This window comes from Crocodylus siamensis, chromosome 10, assembly GCF_052110815.1.
Source record: "Crocodylus siamensis isolate JL-2025a chromosome 10, ASM5211081v1, whole genome shotgun sequence".
Classification (NCBI taxonomy): Eukaryota; Metazoa; Chordata; order Crocodylia; family Crocodylidae; genus Crocodylus; species Crocodylus siamensis.
The window spans coordinates 5,327,115-5,349,996 of NC_143404.1; the positions used below are offsets into that span (position 1 = coordinate 5,327,115).

General features: G+C 42.9%; 1 protein-coding gene across 1 annotated transcript in view; it reads right to left on the reverse strand.

Annotated features, from left to right (window-relative positions):
• Positions 1 to 932: 932 nt before the first annotated feature.
• Positions 933 to 22,882, reverse strand: part of CANX (calnexin) — a 30,984-nt gene continuing 9,034 nt past the window's right edge. Inside the window, exons 2-15 of the mRNA XM_090064940.1 lie at positions 16,460 to 16,642; positions 15,926 to 15,999; positions 15,316 to 15,374; positions 14,860 to 15,001; positions 14,041 to 14,122; positions 10,387 to 10,579; positions 8,439 to 8,628; positions 7,790 to 7,903; positions 7,166 to 7,322; positions 6,476 to 6,691; positions 5,549 to 5,668; positions 5,302 to 5,446; positions 5,035 to 5,135; positions 933 to 4,134 (exon numbers count right to left, since the gene is read on the reverse strand). Coding sequence (XP_089921066.1) covers positions 4,081 to 4,134; positions 5,035 to 5,135; positions 5,302 to 5,446; positions 5,549 to 5,668; positions 6,476 to 6,691; positions 7,166 to 7,322; positions 7,790 to 7,903; positions 8,439 to 8,628; positions 10,387 to 10,579; positions 14,041 to 14,122; positions 14,860 to 15,001; positions 15,316 to 15,374; positions 15,926 to 15,999; positions 16,460 to 16,639 — 1,827 coding nt within the window. The 5' untranslated portion in view covers positions 16,640 to 16,642 and the 3' untranslated portion in view covers positions 933 to 4,080. The remainder of the gene's footprint in view (positions 4,135 to 5,034; positions 5,136 to 5,301; positions 5,447 to 5,548; positions 5,669 to 6,475; positions 6,692 to 7,165; positions 7,323 to 7,789; positions 7,904 to 8,438; positions 8,629 to 10,386; positions 10,580 to 14,040; positions 14,123 to 14,859; positions 15,002 to 15,315; positions 15,375 to 15,925; positions 16,000 to 16,459; positions 16,643 to 22,882) is intronic.

Here is a 22,882-nt window from a genome sequence, read left to right on the forward strand (position 1 = left end):
ACCTTCTCTCTTTACCCAGCTCTTCCTCAGAATGTTCCTAGATTAAAAGCAGTTTGTCAAACACAACATTGCTGCATTCATATTAAGGGCCCTGCTATACCTTCAAAATAAAAGCAGGACAGAAACTAGTTAAGAGTTGTTGCACATTTTTCAAGCATACATGTAATGTACAACAGGGACCTAAGTTTACCACCAAATCATGAGCAAGATCCACCACATAGGTTAAAACCATGTAGGTGGAGATAGTAGTACAACCTTACTCTCCAAATCAAAAGCTTAATATCCAGTTCATACTCCACTACAAATTACAGTACATGAGACTGCAGAGTGGCTATGAAAGCCAGCGTTCATCTACTCGGGGAGCTGAGCCACAAGTCAACACCTGGAAGTGGCCTACCACCAGTACCTGATCTCTCTAAAAACCCTATTTTTAAAATAAACTTTCCCTTCACTTCCTCTGCTCTTTGGTGTTGGCATCAGCTAATTTTAAAAATACATACTGAAAGGACTTCAGGTTTCTCTGCTCTTAAAGGAAAAAGTATTAGTCTTTGCAGCTCAAAGTGTCAATATAACAGATACATTATTTAGCATTCACAGCTTTTTAGCTGTGAAAACAGAGGACAGATGCAATGGAGTGCTCATACTTTAAAATTAAATGAAGCATGAAGGTTCGTAAACTTTTACCTTAAAAAAAGTGTTAATTTTGTGGTAGGTGAGGGCACAAAAATCTACTTAAAGTTTAACAAAAGTTTTTTTGCCTTAATTGCTGCCTTCTTCTAGAAACCCCTCTTAAAAAAAAGAAAGAAGCCACAGATCAAACCTACACTGCATTCCACTTGAGAGCTACCACTTCCACCACCTTCATGCTGGAAGGTAAAACACAAAAAAGCTTTTAGATGTTTTAGAAGCCAGGTAGACAAAGCAAATCTGAATAGATTTAAGTTTCTTTATTAATCAGAGTAAACTTACATTATAATTTATCCAATATTTATATATGCATACTGCATCTACAATTAACTTTTTTAAATGAACAGACAGGTCTTTTCTGTGAGAAGTCACAGTTCTTTTTTTAGTAACACTTGAGGATTTTGCTTCTGAAAACCATCGAGGCAATACTGGCATTTAGAAAAACATATTAGAGGAAGGCAGAGGGGTGCAGAGAAACTGGTCACTAGCACCAAGTTTGCTGCCACAGACTAAGTGGAGCAATATGTAGGGGAGACAGAATACCTTTACCAGTAGTGAATACTTCTGTAAGAACATCCCCCTCCAACCCAGAAATCCAAATTTAGACATTAACAATGCATTGTACAATGCACTTTCTATTTGGTTATCCAGTGAATTAACATAACTAGTCTGAAAGACCAATTTACATATTTCTTACCAGAAGGTTAGTAAGTTTGCTATATTTCTATCACCTCTTTTACTGTTCATAATTCTGTAAGAAAGCTAGTTTACAGCACTCCCATACTTATTCCAGAAGGCAAAAAAAATGCCAAGTAAAAACAGACACCAACATCCACTGTCAATATTTTGCTAAAAGAACATTGTCCAACAAAATTAAGACTGAATTCAGTTTTATATGCAGACCAACTTTTGCTTTACATCATAACTGGACTTTCAGTATTTAGGGAACATGGCTACCCTTACTATATATGTCTTCTTCCTTACTCAAAATTGACAGTTAATGTGACAACCTGTTAAACTGTACCCCAGAATTAAAACCCAGAACAAAGTCATCTTTCAAACTTAAGTTTTTCTAAATGCATTGTGAAGTCACCATTTATTGTAGTGACTATTCAAGTGTCATATTACAGTATCAAAAGAAAACCAAGACATGCAGACAAGACTATTTCAGGAGATCTAGTTGAAGCAGAACATTTTAGAATCAGCTTTAAATGCAGTATTATCTCATAGCTGCTGTTTTAAGCAGCACGTGAGAATTTTGTTAAAAGTATTTTGGAATTGAGTGTGTGTACAGAAAGTGAAAAGGGTAGTGAAGTTAAGGCAATATGCATATAGATCAAATCATTTAGAAAAAAAAGGACCCGTATTGTACTCAAGAAAGTAGCTAGCCTATGGCCATCTATAAAAAGCTGGCCAGGCCATTTGGGTAGGAATAGAAAGTCATTAACCACCTTTATAAAAAATAAGCTACTATCGTGAGAACAAAACAATAGCAACACTTAAATCACAACATACTCCAGTGCTGAGATATAAGCCACTTTGCAGGTAAATGCAACATATAACCAGGTATTGGGGAGAAACATGGATTCTACAAGCCAATGGTCCCAGACTGGAAATAAAATTTAGATTTCAGCATCTTGGTTACAATGTTTTATTTGTACATTGCAGACACTTCAAGAAACCCTGACATGCATTCATGTCACTGATAGTTCAGCTTGACAACCACAGAATACAGGCAGCAAGAGCTTTTCTTTTTAAATGCAAGTTATTTTGCATTAATCTTTACTACAAAGATGTTTACCTCATCATTAATTCTTCTCTACAACACACCCAATTACCCTCCTACCCAATGGAAACATTGGAGTGTTTATATTCAAAGCAAGGAGAAAAGGAGTTAGGACACTTAACTATTCTAACCAAAAGGCAGAAGCAAATCTCAGTAAGACATCTAACCTTCCATCTTCCCAGTATATTTTGGTAAAGAGTAATAAAAAGGTATTGGTCTTAGAGGTATGCTCTGCTCCCATGTATTCCACAGGAAACAAATAGAAATATATAGTATAATAGACACAACGCGTTTAAAAAATTTATTCAGCTGGAATTGGAACGCCCTACATTCACAATATAATTTAGGATGCAACTGTTACATGAAGAGCAGATAACAGACTTAAACAGTTACACACACCAGTCATTCCACATGCTCCTTCTTCCATCTACAAAATACTGTAATTCTTGCTTTTAATAAAAGACTTTAGTCCAACCTGCCTATTCTGCAGCCACCTTCCTGTTTGCAGGAGTTTACACAGTGACAACAATAACAATTAGGGACACTGTCATATCCAGCGTTTGGATCCTGGAAAGGAGTGAGCCTAGCTTAAAAAAAACTGAAGTTTGAGGAGCTGAGCATGAATTACTGTTCAGCAATGGAAACCAAGCTGCACTCTGACAAAGCTGCATAGTAGCAAAGAAAGCGGGGGTGGGAGGCTGGACAGAAGGAAGGAAACAGTAAAGAGAACAGCCCTATTGAGAAACAAACCCCTCAAGGACTAAAGAAACCAGACATCCAGCCTCTGTGAGGCCTGCAAGATTAAGTACCACATTAAAGGACCCACCCTCACCTTTTAAGCCAACTATGAACAGCTAGAACAGGCAGCAGCCATAGGGAGCATCTTTATTTTGTGGGACAATTACGCTTTTTCCCCCCTCAACCCCCCAAAAAGCTGGAGTATAAACACAGTTTGGTTGGTTACATATGTACCTGGATTTAACCTCCCTCCCACCACAATATCTTTATGGAGGTTAAGAAAGCTATACAGCCACACTGACCACCTTTGCTCAAATATGATTATCAAATTTAGGGAAATACAGACATTGGTATGTTTAAGAATCTCCATATTCGTAAAAAAAAAAACACCAACAACCAATCAAAAATCCACTAGTTATAAAACTGAATTTTGAATTGCCTAGCATTTTTCTACATTTTTGCTGTTACTTCTCACTGATTGATACATTAAATTAAGCCAAGGTTGAGACCAGTGAAATCCTACCAATCTATTTAAAATGAAACAAAAACAAAACAAAAACAAACAAAAAAAATACTTAAAACCAAAATAAAAAGGTTAGTTTTATATTACAATCCAAAATCCACAGCCCATGATGTTAACTGCATTCTTTCTATAGGAATGATGCTCTTTAAAACAGATGATTGCAAATATTTTACTGCTAGACACTGTTACACTGGATAGTGTTTGACTGGAACCTGTGGATGGTGAAGTCTTGAGGTTTGTCCAAGTTTCAATGTAAGGTGTCCAAGGTCCTCTCCCAGAACCACATTGGGGGGGGCAGGGGAGGGGGGAGGAAAAAAAAAAGTGAGATCAAGTTCTTATGATTTTTTCAATCTTTCCTTGGCTTTCTGTTTCTGGGCGATCTATTCACAGTTTCTTCCTCCTGCAAGATTGAAGACAACATTTCTTAAAATGTCAGAAGTTTCTGGTCTTCTCTTCTGTATCTTCTGTTAAATTAGAAATTGCTAACTGTAACTATTGAGATCTTAATTGGAAAAGAAATGAACTGAACAATTAGAGTTGCTTGTATTGGATGAAAAAAAGATAATAAGATTTGATATATGAATCCACTTTTCAAGGTCTATATATAAAGTTAGTGTTATAGACAAGAGCACTTAACAGTAAGTATTTTCCTCCCTCCTGTCTATCAGTATAGTAGACATCACTGCAGAGAATGGTGGTCGTACAGATTATCAGGCCAATGCCAAGTGCATTGAAAAATCTGTACTCCAAAATCACACAGAAAGGCTCGACTGTTCTTTCGTCTCTAGAAAAGATCCTCTAAACCACCCTATTCTGCTAGTATTCTGCTGCTGCACATTGATTACAGAATTCGATTCCAAGCAGTTGTCCTGAACTTTAGCTTGTTTATATTATCAGTAGGAAAGTACCATGATGGGTTTAGTTTTTTTAAAAACCGGCTAGTTAAAGTACCATCACCCGAGATGAGAGCTACAACTTAAAGAACAGTGGTGCTCACTGTGTTTTGGCCTTGTGGGCTAAATGAATAATGCATGGCCAGATCAGACCCTGCCCTGCCCTCCATGTGGAAAATCAGGCTCCAGGGATCCAATGCCACCCACCCTACAAACCTCCTCATCCCAGGATTGGGCTCTGTACCACCCTACACACCTAAGCTAACATACAGGGCCATGGCCTATAAGACTCCCCAGGGATTGGTGGGGAACCCCACCAGCCAGATTTGGCCTATGGGGTAGGGGTTGAACTCCACTAACTTACAGGATTCATTTGAATTTGAAGAGATGTCTCCAAGATGTTTTACCTCTGATGCAGGTTTTCTATCTTCTTCCTCCTCTTCCTCCTCCTCCTCTTCTTCCTCCTGACTAGCATTTCCCACCTCAGTATCACTCTTTTGCTTTTCTTCTAAAGGGAGAAAAAAAAAAGAGAAGTCTTTCTAGAAAATATTCACTCATTTCAGATGACTTGCCATTAATCCTACATTAACATCTGCCAACACATTTTACTTTCAAAATGAGAGAGAAAACCAGTACTGGATTTCCCAATGTTTCCAAACAGGAATTTAATTTACCCAGCTTTTCTTCATTTGCTTCTTCTTCCTCTTCCTCCTCCTCCTCCTTGTCCCCCTTGTCTTTTTCTTCTTCTCTCTCTTCCTCCTCATTCACATCAGGCTGAGGAGCATCAGTCTTTTTGTATTCTGCAGCATTGGGCTGTTTCTAAAAGCAGACAGAAAAGTCTCAAGGTGAACCACTTTCCACAAGGGGAAAACATCTTGACCTAAAACTTCTCTCTGAAGCCTAGAAAGAAAAAGTACATACCTTTCCAGAACAGCAGAAAAGGACAACAAGAAACACAGGCAGAGCCACAGTTAGGATGTAGACTACCCAGAGCCAAGGACGCTCTTCGGCAGCTGCCATCATTTGGCCCACAACACCAGGCTACAAAATAAAAAAAGAAAAGAAATCCCAAACGCTTGTATTTAGCTTTTACTTCAGGAGAACAAAAAGAGTTACATGGCTATCCATGGAGGACTAGCGACCATAGATTCAGACATTCCAGTTAGGGACAGCTTCAGAAGATTGCCATCATTTACACTGGAAGTCTTTGTAAGCTCTCTCTGTGTAAACAGCCATCTTAAGAATGATTTTATTGTTCATAATTCAAGTCTGTGGAAGAGTACGTGCATACCTTAAACTATATCTAAAGAGTCTAATATATGAATGTTCATGAATGGGAGGATGGCTAAAACCTACACTCAGTTCCAATAGCATGAAAAGTTGTATTAGGTGGAAACACCTTAAGCCATTACATTCACAACAGAAGTCCATGATACTTAAGAAGTTTTGTTTGGATCAAACTACACAATTTAAGATTGCCAATTCTGAAACAACAGGTGACCTATAGTTATCTTTATTTCAAGAGCACTATTTATTTACAGAAATTTGTATTTGTTTCAAGATTATCTTATGAAAAAGACCATCAACATGGTTTTGTAGGAAAGGAGCTTAAGAAGCTGTAACTACTGAAAAAGGCTTCTAGGAGTTATTGTGTCCATGATAAAAGTGATGGGCTTAATTAGCTATCACAGCTCTAATTAGGTTCATTTCACATGTATTCATTGGATATGTTCTTGTATCCAAAAAAACCAGGATCTACGGAAATCCAGCCTGCAAAGCTGCCAGAAGCTACTCCAAGCATATAGTTGGTATTCATTTATAAAAAAAAGCTAAGCTTTTGCTCCTCACCTCAGCAGCACCATCAGCTGCCTTCTTCAGACCCCACCCATCACTGGCCCAATCATCAGCTACTGCTCGGTCAGTACAGATAATAAAGTTGTCAAAGAAAATGTCAGATGTCATTGACCACAGCTCAAGTCCCACAGCACTGAAAGGAGTCATCTTGAATGGTTCCAAGTCTTCAAAGAAGTCTGGGTTTGGGATCTTCCTAGGTTTCCAGATCCCCTGGAAAAAACAAAACAAAACAAAAGCACAAAAGATTCAGTATCACACACCAAGACACAAAAGTTTCCATCAAAAACAGCCCAAGTTGGGTTGGAAGACTGGGAGGGCAAGGGGAGGTGGTGGGAGGACCATAATTACTTTTTGTTCAGTTTTATCTTATTTTCACAAAAGACACCCTCATGTACTTCTGCTTCATATCCTGCCCCTCCCCTTTTTAAAGTAAGATTTTTATTTTAGAAGGGGTAAAAACTGCAGTCCAGGATAATCCACTACAGTGAAAGAGCCTTCCCCAAGTGAACCCAATTTAAAAAAGGCACAAGGACAAAAAAAAAAAAAAAAAAAGTGACACTAGCAGTTCTAGCCACTGGTTTTGAGAGACAAGTTCCAACTTTCTGCATTTCTTAAGCTAGTACATCTAAAAAGTAAAAATGTTCCAACACCGGCCAGGAAGTTCTGCAAAAGCTTGAGACCTACCTGGTAGTTCACGTTATCAATCATAGGAGGCTTCCATTTGCCTTTGTAGTTGGGATTATCAATCATAGGACGCTGCCAAGTACCACAACCAGGGGCTGACTCACATTTGGGGTTTGCAATCTGAGGTGCCTCCCACTCTCCATCCATATCCTCATCCCTGGGAAAGAAAGCCTCAGTTTCAAAAAAAGTCTCTCAACAGAAAGAAAAAGGTATGTTTCCTTGCAAAGGCCATATCATCCTTGCTGAATAAGTGGGGAGTGTGTATTTTAAAAAAAGTGTTGCTCAGATCCATGGATGAGAAGTATAACAGTAAACAGAAAGACAGCCCTTGTTAAGGAGCTTCTAGTTTTGGGTGTAAGATCAGAAGTTGAAGGATAGTGCAGAAGAAAGCAGGAGAACAGCTCCGTGTTCCACTACTAGTACTACTTTGCACATCCTAAATTATGCTAGCCTGCAATAGCCAGCTTCCCTATCAGTTTGTTTAGGGCACAATTACTTGCAAGCACAGTTATGCTCCTGACCCCCAATATCTTTGGGTTTTTAAACCTACTTGGTAACCTGAGCTACAGCAATTACCCATCATACAAAGACAGACAAATCAGAGTCTAGCTACAGTCAACATACCAGTCATCTGGTTTCTCTGCATCAGGGTCTGCTACATATTCTGGTTCATCATCCAGCCACCCTTCTGGCTTCACAGCATTTTCATCTGGAATTTTTGCAGGAGCATCTTCATCCCTTGAAGAAGAGGGAAATTTTCTATCGTCTACTCTATGCCAAAAACATTTCACTTAAAAGGAACTGATCAGAGCTCTTAACACACTACACTACAGATAACTAAACAGATTTCAGAGCTAAGCAGTTTGATTCCCATGGACTAGAATTGTCATGTTGTAACATGCCATACCACACTTGACCAAAGGAAGCAAGCGCACAGCTAAGCAAGGGACTTGACCGAAAAAGATCAGTTACCACATTTGCTCAAGCAAGCCAGTTGAACTGTGACACTCCCTCCCCAAAACTGCCTGCATTCAATCTGCAAATCACCTGCCAGTCAGTACAGCTGAACAAGTCTGGAATGTTAGACTTGTACTCAAAATCTCAACTGCCTACAGTGATACAGGTAAAAAACAGCCCCCTCACCACCCACACCCCACAAACAAAAACCCCAACACAAACCCACTACAGAACTATACCACACTTACTGCAGATCTAAAGTAGTCTCTAGTTACTTGCACATTATCTGGCTACATTCATCTTCTCAGCTACTCACCAATCATCTGGTTTAACAGCATCTGGGTCTGGGATCTTTGCCCTTTCATCCCAGTCCTCTGGTTTCTCATCATTTGGGTCCTCAATTTCTCTGGCTGGGTTCACAGGAGGAGTCATGTCATTCAGCAAATTCCCACTGTTCACAACAGTTTGGTCAACCAAAATTTCGAAGGTATTATCAGGATTCAGCACTGGAAGAGAGGGGAACAAAATCTGTTGGAGGTTTTTACAATAAAAAAGGAGAAGGGGGGAAAACAAGTCCAGAAGATGCCATTTCCCCCTTTCTACACCATCCTTCCCCAAACTTCAAACCTTAAGACAATTATTGTGACTGAACCTACCTCTACAAGTAGTAATGCCAAGGGGAAATAAACCTAGGAACTAAACTCATCTTAAAATGTTTAGTTATGGAGAGTCCTACTCCACATGCCTACCTCATCTAAAAAGTGATCTGTTACATCAGAAAGAGTTGTGTTCTTCCCCATTACACTGCTTTTAAAAGAGGAACTTTTTTCCAGATACCAAAAGCCAAAATTTGATGCTTTAGACCTGCATTGGCCAGCCTGCAGCATGAATTCTACAAGTAGCACAGACACTGTGTGGCACCCCACAGATTAGAGTAGGGACAGGCAGCATAGCAGCAGATAGGGTAGGAAGCAGAAGGTAAAGCAGGAGTTCCAACAGGGAGCACAGTTGGGACCAGAAAGCTGTGAAGTGGATCAGGCAAAGGGGAAGGGTGCAGAGCTAATTTGTGGCACACCTGCCACAAAAGGTGGGCCTCCACTGTTCTAGGCTATGCTATACTGCAGTATCCTATCCGTGGAAAGGAAAATTTGTCTAATAGCCTTTAGGTACCTACTATAAATCAATGTTCTGATCCACCTTTTCTAGTGGATTTTTCTCCACCTGATTTTACAATCTCTTAGAATCTTGAGTTTATAACAGTAGGCTAAAATGTACAAAGACCAAATCAAAATTGAGCTGCTTGCAAAACAGGAGCGCGCACACACAATATTTCATAGACATTAAGACTGGAAGGGACCTCGTAAGATCATTGGGTCCAACCCCCCTGCCCAAGGGGCAGGAAGTCAGCTAGAAACACTTTTTTTCTAGAGCAAGGTATCAAGCATACAGCCTGTGGAGCTGCTGTGTCTGACCAGCTGGGCTACTGATGGGCCACAGGAAGTTGGGAAGCGCAGCTGGTAGGGGCCCTGTTGCAGAGTCCAGGTCCAGTGGACATAGTGGTTGGTGGCAGGAGGGTGAGCAATGGCTGACGACCCTAGGTCACCCTCCAGCCTCTTCACATATTGCCACTGCAACAGCCCCCAGCCACTGGCTCTACTACGTGCCTGTGACCATGTGCCAGACCTAGAACCAAAACTGTCACTGCTACATCCTCCATGCTGAAGCCAGAGCTGCAACCCCAGCATGAAAATGCAAGGAGCAGTAGCAGCAGCTCCTGCTCCAGCACTGGACATGCAGCATGCAATAGGAGCTGGAGCTGCCACTGCATCCACCCCATGCCCTGAGCTGGATCTAGTCTGCAAGGAACCACATATTCTGGATCTGGCCTGGGACAGGGAATGAAAGTTTAAGAGAGTGATCCAACATTTTTACAAACCCCCTCCCTACCCCTTATCAATTTTTAGAGCTTACTGTTAAAAGAGTAATACAGATATAGTGTTACTATATTTATTATAGATTAGTTGGGCTATAATAATAAAGTAACTGAGTGAATGCTGTATTTAAATATAAAGTTTGCCAATTCATGGTTTCCTTTACCAAAGTTCAGATGGTCAGAGTTTCATCAGCATGTGCTCTTTACTCCATGGTTTCTTGCATGGAGAGAGCCTCCAATGATCTGCTCCTTGCACCACCCCTCTCTCCAAAACAGCTCCCCCTCCCCACTCCACTTGCCTTGATACCAACACGCTTTACAAGTTCCTTACCAAGAGTGTAAAGGTGGGTCTTCTTATCGGTAAAGTAGGTCTTCAGATCTGCATCCGGACGCTTTGCATGCTTCTCTTCATACTTTCCAGTTCTGGGGTTCTTGTGCCGGAAAATGAAGTGCAGTTTATAGTCTTCTCCACATTTATCAGGACCAAACATAATTGTATAGGGTGTTTTGTCATGAAATTGATCCTTTTAAATAAGGAGAAAAAAAGAAATTTTAGTTGGAGTAACTTCAAAGTAATGGGTTAAAAGTTTAGCACGGGGTGCTTATAACTAAATTAAAGAAGTTGATGCTCTCAATTAAAATCAGACAGTTTGTTTATTAGAATCACAGGCATTAAGTAGAAGAGTCAACCTAGTCCACCCCCCTTTTGAGATGCAACTGGTCCCCATGTCTTCACATTTTTATGCAGACATTTGTTCTGTCCAACCACTAGAAGCAGACAAAATTAAAAAATGAGACAAACACAGGGTCTACTTTAGAGAACAGAACTTTTTCCTATTAGTTCACTTGAAGTCAGGAAGAGTGGCAGGTAAACACTTAATCCTTTATCTGATAAGAGCAGCAATAACCAAGGATCCTGGTTTTCTTTGATTAAAAAATGCAAAAATTCCCCAATTAAAAAACAAAAATCTATGGTAAAAAAAAATTAAAAGGCTCCCCACAGCCCTCCCCAGCGCTGCTGGTGCCCTGCACTCCCCCCAGAGCCTCAGCAGCCCTCCTGATGTCCCTCACAACAACCCCTTAGACCCACACAGACACTGACCCCCACCCCAGCAAGTACGTGTGCACCCTTGTGCCCACTCCCAGGAGCAGGCCCAGGGGGTGAGGGCAGGGGTGCCACTCCGCAGGCCACACATGCCAGCTGGCCTGAGAGGAGGTCCGCACATGAAGGCCACCACCGCACTCTACCACTGCACCCTGCACTACCATCCCACGGCCACCTGCACAGCTTTGTGGGCAAGTGGCGTAGGGCACAGCAGCGCAGTGGCAACCACAGTGTGTGGGCCACATATGTACTGCCCCACCGGGGGGGGGGGTGTGGAAAGGGGGGCTTACATGTAGCAGCCACCACTGCACTGCTGCTTATGCCCTGTGACCAGCTGCATGGCTCCATGGCAGTGGCAGTTGTGTGTTGCGGGGGGGGGGGGGGGGGGGGGGCAGCGCGCACCTTTGCGGGCAAGTGCTGCCACCATAGAGCCATGCCCTTTGTCCCTGGATCCTAGAGGTAAGTGGGGCTTGGGGGCTGTGGGCCAAAAGGAGTGGGGGGTGCTGTCAGCCCCAGATAGCACACTGCAGCCAGAAGCAGGGCCAGGGGGTGAGAGCAGAGGGCCCCACTGCAGGGGGCTTTGTGGGCAAGCAATACTAGGCGCAGTGTGGTGGTGCCTGCCATATGCACACTGCACACATGCTGCCCGGCCTCCTGCCCGGGGGAGGGGGAGGAGGAGGCTTGTATGTGCCGACCAAAGGTGAAGGGCTGGAGCTGTGCCAGCCTGCAAGAGCTCTTTGCAAAAGCAGAGAATCCATGGATTTCTCTGCTAAAGAGGAAAATCCATGTTTTCTCCAATAAAAACAGGGAATCAGTGGTTTTCTCCAATTTTCTGTGGTAAACAGAAAACCTAGACCCCTGGTGATAACCCATTAGTTTAGTTTACCAGTTATCCTTTAGCTCTGGGCCTTTCTGTACCCCAGCAGGAATGGGAAAGCAGAGGGCATGAAGCCAAGGGAGGGAGGAAGGTGGTGGTGGTAGACTAGCACCCATAGCCCAAGAGGAAACCAGGGAGCAGCCTACTGACTTATCAATTAAGCAATTAGCTGTGCCTCCACAAGTGCTCCCTCCTAGAGCAGGTCTTCACCTGGGCTGTGTTGTCTGGCTGGACTTGCCTCATCCCCTCCCTCCTCGCAGTCAAAATGCTCTTAGAGCCTGTGGCTCCTAGCAGCAGCTGTGTCTGAGCTGCTGTGTTACATCACTTAATCCTTTAACAGGTATAATTAGAGGAAGTTACACTAAACATTTTTAAAGCCATATTTACATCCTAGAGTGAAATCCACTTCTACCAGCACCCATGGTCAGACTGGTACGGACTGTGGGCATTTGTGCCTTCCTCTGTAGCAGGAAGCATAGATAGCCCTCTACCCAGGACTTCTTGAGCATATGCTGACAACGTTTTATAGAAGCAGGACTTTGGCTACTGTGGTTCCTCTGCTTTACCCGTGGCAGGTTAGGGTGTTAGGTCTATGTTGCATCAGGGTCAAGGATAGTCTTACAGTTTAGATCAGAGTGGGCAAAATAAGGCCCACAGGCTGGATCTGGCCCACCATGAGATTTTACCTGGCCTGTGGCAAGTTGTTCAACCCCAACCAGCCCAGTACATGAAACAGCCCGAGCCATCATGCATGCAGGGAGGCAGGGGCAGCCCAGCAGCTGGACTTCGCTTCCTGACAGCACGCTCTACAACCCACCAACAGCTCATGGAAACTCCTTAATTGGCCCTCAGACCAAATAACTGCCCACCCCTGGTTTACATTACAGTTGCATGAGATGGTCTGGATAGGGATGATTATGCCTCAGGCATAGGGGTTGGAACTATATGACCTCTAGGAGGTTCCTTGCAGTCTAACTTCTCTATGACAGAGGCCCCAAAAGTTCACCCATTCCCTTGAATGAGAACACAACCTTTTGGGTGAGAGAAGAGCGCGCAGAAGGTGAGAGAGGAAGGCTTCTTAACAGTTCATCATCTGCTCCATTACTTGTACCTTCAGACAAGGCTGCTATACTAGTGGGTTCATAGGTTAGGCACAATCAGATATGCAATAGTCCAAAGCGTTTCTTACAGAAAAAAAAAAAATCTCAAAGTATCCAGACTAGTACTTTACACAGAGGCAACCCGAGCAGGGTGCAGGGCCCAGGACAAATCAGCCTGCATGGGACCCCGCCCCTACTCTGATCCCACAGGTCCTGGACCCAAAGAAGCTGTCGCTGCCGCCACTGATGGTAGCAGCAGCTGGACAGAGCCATCGCTTCACCCTGCTCCGTGTCACTGCTGCTCCGTCTGGCTCTGCAGGGCCCCACAAAGCATGCGGTGGGGTGGTCACCTTGATTCACACCACCCCTTAGGGATGGCCCTAACTTTACACACTTTTTTTTTTTTAAACATTTCAAAGTGGCTGTGAAGAGAAAAAGCTGGGGGAGTCGCCTAGGATTTCAGCCATACTAATTTCAAGCTTAAAAGGACAACTAGCTACCTAACGCTCAGTCAGTTTTCCCCCCATGAAGTTTGTTTATATCTGGAAGGGCTAAGACAGAAATTCCAGTGCCCCTTGTATAAATGAAACAGCTACTCTTGCTGCAAAAAGGAACAGGAAAATAGACATTTAGAAATGTCTAAAGAATTTACGATGTTATAGACTTATGTGGAGGGGCTCGAGTGCCCAGCTGCTACAAGTGTCTTAACCACAGAGGCCTGAGTTTTCAGAAAGAGCTCAACACCTGCTGTCCTCAGTGGGGATGACAGGAGCTTCTGGTACAGACTAGTTCTGAAATCAAACCCAAAATACATACCACTGATTATACACTTTAAAAGAACCATAAGTTTATTGGAGAGGAGTAAGACGCTTCTATTTGAGAAACAGCATTCACACCACTCACCAGGTTCAAGTCGGGGGTCTTTGAAAGCAGTTTCACATAGGCACCACCACACTCAATTCCATTTTGGAAATTTACCTCATACCTAATGTAGAAGTTGACAACAGAGAACAGGGCATGTTAGATATGAAAAAACCCCAAACCTGTTCCCTTCATGCTTCTTTTAAATAGTCTCTTATTTCTAAATGAATCCTTCACAGATAATATAGCCTGGTCTTTAGGATGTGGACAAACTGTAGAATCCAGACTGCAACGTGAATTAAGAGCTTTCCAAAAAAAAAAAAAAAACCAACACTGACCCATGAGTTCAAAGTGAAGAAACTGGGTTTGTTTAGTCTGGAGGTTTTATTTTTTATTTTTTTTTGAGAGCAGAGAGAAGTGGGACAGTTTGCGGGACAAAAAGAAACACTACAAACTTGACTCAAATGCCTTCTTAACTACATCTCGTTAGTTTGCCTTGCCACAGGAACTATACTAAGTAGAGTAAAACCCCAATCATAACTGCAAACCTGTTCAGCTTCACACTCCAAGAGGCTACCTGGTAGAAATTCAAAACGCATCTATTTTCTTCTGTAGGAATAGTGACCTCACCAAGAGAAACTTGAAACTATTACTATTCCATGTTTATAGTTTTCAAGGGTGGGTGGGAAACAGTATCTGCTTGCAGTGCAAGTAGATACCTTGCAGTGCAAGAGTCTACCATGCTTGGCAACTGCTTACATCCTGAGTCAAACAAAAAAGTTAGTTCTGGAGCAAACCCCTCAGGCTTCCACCACCTTCTGTTTGGTACCATAAGTAAATCATTAAATTTCCCCTACTTACTGTATAATGAGTGGTTTGGTATCAAATACAAAAGGTTTTGACAATTTGGCAGAGACTGCATGATGTTTGGCCCGGCTTATCAACACAAGCCCTTTGTCCCCTGGAAGCCTCGTTTCCTTCAGTTCCTGCACTTCCCATTTACCTGGAGGAGAGGAGAGAAAGCCACAAAAACTTCAACTGGTTTTGCACCAGAACTTCCAAGAATCCCAAAATACCTGTTTTACTCTACTTAAGCAGTCACTCTGCCATCATGATCAGCCTTATGCAGTTTCAATGTACAAGCTAGCCATCCAAAAATAATGCATTTCTTCAGGACCTGATGAAATAGGCACTACTTTCTGCACATTATTAGCTAAGGTCACACCCAAACATGATCATATTTTTGTGAAAATGTTTAAGTCTCAAATCTTAAGCCTAGGTTTTGCTATATGGGCAATTAAAGAACTGGCCACTCACCATCATATTTGGCAATCTCATCATCTGTGTCATCCTTCTTGGCCTTGGAAAGAACCCATCTGAAACAAAATACCCAGCAGAGGTGAGCAACATACAGACAAACATTTATAAATAAACACTAAAGAAGACCTGGTCAAAAGGACAGCAATATCCTCAAATTCCTTGTGCCCTTTCAACTGTTTTGCTGCTGGAGGATTTTGTGTATTTGCTTCTTTTCTAAGATGGCAAACATTTGTGCCACCAATTGTAACATCAGCATTTCATTAGCTTCGCAGGGGTAATACCACCATTTTCTCCATCCCATCACAAACCCAGGAGAGGTAATTAAAAGCAACCAAGAGAAAAAAAAAGAGTAAAAGTGCACCATATGCCCCCATTCAGTTAGGTAAATCAATACCTAAAGGAAGCTGCATAACTGAATATTCTACAAGTTTTAGGAACTTTGGAGGTTAGGCAGAAAGGGAGTTAGTGGCTGCATTAGGATGTTTCATTTAAACTCTGGCCATGTAACACTAACTAGTTGAGCGCTAAGGTTTCCAACGAAGCGTAAAGAAATATACCCAATTCAAGGCCCAATTTGCTTTTTGAAAGCAGCTTGAGGATCACTCACCCTGCCAGAGTTCCATCATCAAAGGCTTCCACAAAATAGACATCACCTGTTGGAACAGGGGGCTTATATGTGACCTGTTGAAGAAAGAAGGAAAATTCACAAAACATCTCTTGTTTACACATTCAACAATTTGCTGTCCAAAGAAAGTCATGGCTGTGGAGTTTGCATTCCACCCAACCAAGACTTGAAATGGTCCGAAGCATTCTTAACTTCTTGTTTATGTTGCCAATACAGAAAGAAAGTCAGTATTCTTGCCTTAAAAACTTAACTTGTTACACCTATAAATACTAATATTGCCTACTGAAGGATTCACATACATTGTGAGATTTTCCCTGGTGGTGGGAAGAGCAGCATTTTAATTAGCATTCCAATGCTACTGTTTGTCAAGACAGTATCTTTAATATTATCACCCTTACTTTGCTGTTACACTGAATTTCTGCATCAAAATGATTCCTGGCCCAGATCCTTGTAATGATGGAGCAGTTCACACCAAAACAAGTGCAGTTCTCAAGATCAAATAGTTTAAAGTCAAACCTTTGGGGCTGGAGGAGGGGTGCTGGCTTCAGGTTTCAACTCTTCTACCTCCTCAATGCCATCTTCCAAGTCATCTTCAATATCAACTACATCGTCATTGTCATCTTCACCATCATGTGCCTGGACAACAGCTGTTCCAAGAACCAGCAGTGTCGCACACAACAACCATTTCAGCTCCATGATCTATATGTTCAGGAGAAAAGACAGACACTGTAGTTGAAACACCGGCAAGAAAAGACTGCACTACAAACAAGGAACGCTAACAGGACAGGTGCACAATTCTAAACCAGAAGGAATCCCTTTGATTGCTAATTTGTATCAACTGCATCTAGCCAGCCTAACCAGGACTAGAAGCCTCTCAGAAGAGATAAGAAAGCCATGTAGAAGGCAAGCATCCATAGTACGAACTGAAATGTTAGTGCCATGGCTGAGACTTTTGTAGCCCATCTGAAACACTGCTGCAATCAATGTACAAAGCAGACTATGTACAGATGCAGGACTAGCATGTCAGACTTCCTACAGAAGAGAAAAGGAGTTAACAGACTCACCCAAAAAAAAAAAAAATCAATGGAAGTCTGTTGATGAGTCAGAGCTAGCATTAAAATACAGCGAAGTAAAGAGAAAGGAAAAATAACTAGCCAAATTCTCTGGGTGGCTGCACCCTGGATGGCTTTGCAGCCGTTTAGTTTTGTGTACAAGTACTCCTTGTAACACAGTGGAGCTTGAAAAGTCATCACCCCCACTGCTTAGCCTCCCATCCAGAAAAGACTTGTTTTCACCTCCTGTGCTTTGTCCTATTTGATACTGAAGTTTGTTATGAAGCCGTGTGCAGGGGCAGACTTAACAAAAAATCCTTGCTGGCCCTCCTCAGCTGAAAAAGAAGCCCCATTATTCGAGATGCATGGTATCCAGGGCCCTCAGTTACAACAGTTAAAGTTACTCTAGATGTTTCACAGGAAAGGCAATAGTTCATACTTGTTAGCTTTCCTCAGCACTATAGTTCAGATGACCTTGGGAAAAACAATATACACAATCTACTTTAAGTCAACTGAAGTGTATTGGCAGGAAGGTTACTAATTAGAGATAGCAAACACATCATCATGCGGACAAAGAGAATTAAAAGGCAGTGTTCCTGAAAGGAAATATATTAAACAGGACAGCACATTTACTCATTGTACCAGTATGCAACTGCAGAACAGTGGAAATGTCCTCCAGATGGTCTTGCTACATAGGGAAAGCAAACACCCTCCCACCCCCTCCCCCCAAAATTCCAAGATTCAAGGACAGAACTTCCCCCACCCTCTTCACAAGTCTCAAGATGCCCCTTGAGACTTTAGTGTGCCTTTAAACCAATGCCATGCATCACCTTTGCATGGGAGGATACAGCTGTTTCTACAAGTATTCGTGAAAGTTTTCTGGATCATTCTGAAAAGAATGAAGGCAAGATGAAGCCCCACCTGCAAGTTTTCCATTACCAAGCATGATTTGATGCATCTTATGGAGGAAGTGACAGAGACGGGGAAACGGAATAAGGCTCCTGGTATAAAAAGCAAATCCTAAGTTTATTACAGCATCTCATCCCTCCCATCAAAAGCAAGACCAAAATAGCCTCTTGCAAAAAGCTATACTGGTGACATGTTCGAACAAGTCTTCAAAGCCTATATCAGAAAGCCTGTTGGGTTACAAAAACGTCAAGAATCTCTGCAGGTCAGTAAGCCAGTTCTGCAACACTGCCAGATATTTTAAGTTACCACTGCTGCACCTCAAGAGATAACATAAAAGGAGGCCAGGTTTCCAACATGCTGTCAACTGATTGCTCATACAACACCTCCATGCTGTGTACCTCTGTTTACTTAGTGTTATACATCCCAGCTTGCTTCTAAAAAAGCTGCAGTCGCAACAATGACTAGTCTGAAAATTCACACTAAACAGCATTTTTGAACCCCCGGAATCCTTGATACTGTGCTGTTACTTATGGCAAGCAGAGCTGCTGCTACTTGGTGGTGCTAAACACAGTTGTGGGAACACAGCTTCATCTTTGAAGTCTAGACAACTTACAGCCTTTACTTTCTATAGGAAGTCTAAAGAAGAGAGAAAAATGCAGAGTTAAGATTAGTCATGCACAAAATTAATCATTGGAGACTATGCCAGCCTGCATATTTTCCCAGTAACAGGAAAAGATGGAAGTTAAGACTACAGCCAAACTGTCTTTTTACAATCCTGCACAGAAGCCATCTTTAAGGCTTTAAAAAAAAGTCTCTGCAGCAACACACTACTGCAGACCGTTTGCTAACAACAGCAATAACCTGAAGGATCATGGTCTAAAACACAATGACCCCTCCCCCTCGCAATCCAGACAACTGCTGCACAAGCTGCTCTGTGCCAGGACTCCACTCACAGCACTAAAGGCTTTACTATATAAACAGCCACATGCAGATATTTAAAAACCATACACTAGCCACACCCAGGATTGCCAAGTCATGGGCCCTCAGCTGCTTCCAGGCCCAATCAACTGTGCATAGAGCATTAGATCTAGTCAAAAAGGAACAACACAACTTTTAAAGCATCTCTACCCTTGAAAGTTCAAATTCTTTAAGACAGGCAGATTCATCTTTGCACCGGTTCATGCCCACTGACTAGCAGAAGATGCCCATAACAGACTTTTAGAGTGAATGCTGCCGAGAGTAATGGTCACCAACCAGTCAATCCTGAAGCCTCTTGCAGTAGACCCTGGGCTGGGGGTGCTTAACATACATATACATGCATGCATGCCCCCCTAACCCAGCAGGTCAGTTGGTGGGGGAAGGAGGCCAGATTAAGGCCCCCATGGTGATGGACAGAACGCAGCAAAGACCTGGAAGGTGAGTGGGGGCCCCAGCCAGGCAGGTGGTGGGAGGATCAAGCCTGGGCAACAGGAGAGCTCCCCACACTGCGTGTACCCCAGGCAGAGGCCCAGTGCCCTCCCATCTGTGTGTGGCAGAGGCAGCTGCTGCTGGGGGCTGGGCTTCACATGCCTAAACCCCACTGCAGCTGGCCCAGGAGTCGCCGCCCAATGCCACGTACACCTGCCATGCACAGATGCGGAGGGGGGGCACATGCCACCCCCAAATGCGGGGCAGCTGCAGCAGCTGTGAGGTAGGGAGTAGGGTAGGGGCAAGCCCTGCACAGCTGGGGCAGGGTGGGAAAATGGAGCCATGAGCAGCTCGTCCAGGGGCATGGGGAACACACAGCCCAGGAGGGCACAGAGGACACATGTCTCTGGCTCTGCACACAAGGAGGGCTGGAGCTACACTGTTTCCAGCAGGCTTGTTTGGTCGCACTGCACTCAGGCCAGGTGACATTTCATTTTAATTACGGATTTGGGGGGGAAGGGTTAAGTTAGAGAATTTGCAATTTTTAAACAGCAAAACCCAAGATCACTGCATATGACACAATCTGTCTCCAAAAACTAACTGCTGGAGATCAGTGAGCAGAGGGCCTGCTCTGTGGCAGCTGAACTGCCCCAGTGCCTCTGAGCTGGGTGGGTAGCCAGCAGCATCAGCTGAAAGCCCACCCAGCTTGACAAGCAGGGCTGAGCAGTGTGGCAGTTAGTTGAGGGTACGGTCCTGCTAGAGCTGAGCCCTGCTTCTTGAACTGGGTGAGCATCATATTCCCCATGCAGGGAGTTTGAAGCACCACAGGTTTTGTGCCCCTTCCCTCTTACTATAGCTGCACGTGTCTTCTTTGTAAAAATACTGCACTGACTAGTATTTAAGGAATATTCCAATCTTTCCTTCTCTCCTTGATATATTTATTGTTTTAAAGAAATTTGGAAGCCTACCACTGCCTCAAATCACTACAATAAAATCAATTATAAGTACCTATACATTTTGGTATTTGATTTTGGGGTTTGTCGGGGGGGGGGGGGGGGGGGGGGGGGGGAGTCAGAGTTCCCCCTGCCATCTTGACTCACCAGGACATGGGTCCAGGCCCCACCCGCAGTCTGTCCCATCCCCACACCCCTGCCAGAAGGGGCCCCCAGCTGCCAGGACTACTCTGGTACTCTGCCAGTCTATAGAAAGCTCTTCGCAGAAGTGAAAAAACCTGCATGTTTCTCTGTTAAAATGAAAAACCTGCATTTTTCTCAGGTAGAAGGGCAAATCCACACACACATACACATTTTTCTGTGAGAAACAGAAAAATCCAGATCCCTGGCCATATGCAAGCAAACATGAAGGCATTATCTTGCCGTCATCCTATACAAGGCCATTTATAAAACATGCATTCATTTTTACTAGATGTAGTTGTAGTCTCTAAAGTTAGATTTGGTCCCAAATCACTGTACATGTTTAGTTCCACCTCCAGATTCAATATTGGGAAAAAGCCCAGTTTTCAAGAATACACATTTTAAAGGGTATACAGCCTTCATGCACAGCTACATACCAGTTCTTTCCTTCCCCTTCACCTTTCTGCAAAGGTCAGGAAGGGAAAAAAAGTCTCATCTCAAAATCTTCCACCTACACCCTTTTTCCTCTACTTGCTTCCCCTCTTACCTCCTGCAACAGGAACATCAATGGTTAAGTATGCCAGTACTTATATTGGACAAGCTGGCCGACCAACGAAACCTTTATCCCCACCCCCCAGTCAACTTCAACCCATTCTTTCCCCTGCCAAGCACACAGGCTCAGGCTTGAGCAAATACCAGCTATTACTTACTCTATCATCTGCCCTGTCCAATTATAGTCCAATCCTAAAATCCAATGCTAAGGAGTCTAAGAAAATATTTTCTAGGAGTTAAGTGGATTTTAATAACTGAAACAAGTGGTGACAGCAATAATTGTACACAGACGTTAATTTAAGAATCTGTTGCATATCCCGGAGACTGAAGCAAGTTTCCATGTAGCAAAAATTCCTTAAATCAACACAGTCAAGTAGAAGCCAGAAAAAAAAATAATCTAGTGACCTATCCAGAGGCAACTTGCATTGCTTCTTAAGTGTCAGCTTTCGGTATGACAGTCATCCTAAATACAGATAATTACACGAAGAGCAGCAGTAACAGTAATGCTAACATTACTATTTTTATTTAACCTTAGAGGCAATCTGGTTTTTTGGAGCTGAAAGTAAGGCTGCTCCTGTTTGGCATTCATTTTCAGGGACTAGCTAGTACTTCCCACTTCCACAAAAGGTTGGACTTTGAAGAGGTCACTGAACACAGGGGAGCAAGTGATGGATACCGCAAAGCACTTGCTGTTTGAAAAGCTGGCCTAGGTTTCTAGACCTTCACATTTGCCTGCCAACAGCCTGGTCTGCACTATGGACAGTTCTGCAAACAGAAGTACAAATGCATCCATACTCACAGCTCCCCTGTGAAAGCAAAGCCCCCTCATCCTGGGGAAGCAATACCAGTTTTATGAGCTGCAGAAGCCTTCTACTGCAACAGAAAAGCTACCAAAAGCACATGTGGATGTACCTGTACTTTCTGCCAGCTGCCAGAAACCCTTTAACAGCTGGTGTCTCTTAGGGTGCACCGAGTACCCTGCCAGCTCCACTGCCTGTAACCATGGAGGTGAGCATATAGGGCTTCTGCTGGCATGTAACAACCTTGAAATGCTGGCATTACCTTCCTGGACATGCAGTTGGACTGCCTAAAGCTTAATGGTGTAAAAGGTGCATCCATTAAAAAGACCGAGTTCTTCAATATTTCAGTACTAGGCTCCCTTGCCCCTACCCCCCATAAACATACAACCCATCCTCCTCTGCCCCAATATTCCTAGTCTTTGATTTAGGCATATCTACCTCCTCCTATACATCCTTCACTTACTTCTCAACTTTGAGATAAATTTGGATTGAAAAAAACAAACTATTTTGCTATCAAACAGAGAAGTTTACCAGGATGACAGATCACATTTTTGCTATGTACTTTTAATCCTGATCTAGTTATATTTACCTTGAAAATGACAGTGGGCATGCCTACATGAGCACTTTAATGCACAGTAGCCCATTTTACTGAGCATTAAACCATCACGTAAAAAAAAACAAAATCACGCAATTATGCTAATGCAACAGTAAAATAGGCTACTGAGCATTAAGCGTCACTTAAACAAATGCGCATTAGGCTGCCTTAATGTGCAGTAACAAATGTGCTTGGCTTTTAGTACCTCACACTGGACATACTAAACTTAATGCACATTAGGAAAAGCACCTTAATGCACATGTATCCATTTAGATATGCCCAGTATATCTGAAAACATTTTACTGGCCTGCTGCATGTCAGGAGATTAGAGCACACTTTCTCATCCTATTTATGAGAGAAGCTGCCCATTGCCAGGGAACTACCACAAGCACTTGTTCAGGTTGGGCTTTGTTGATACTTTATGTGTCTTGTCACTTCAAGAGTGGTGAAGTGATGTAGCCATGATGGTCCTTCTACTCCTCAAGTGACAT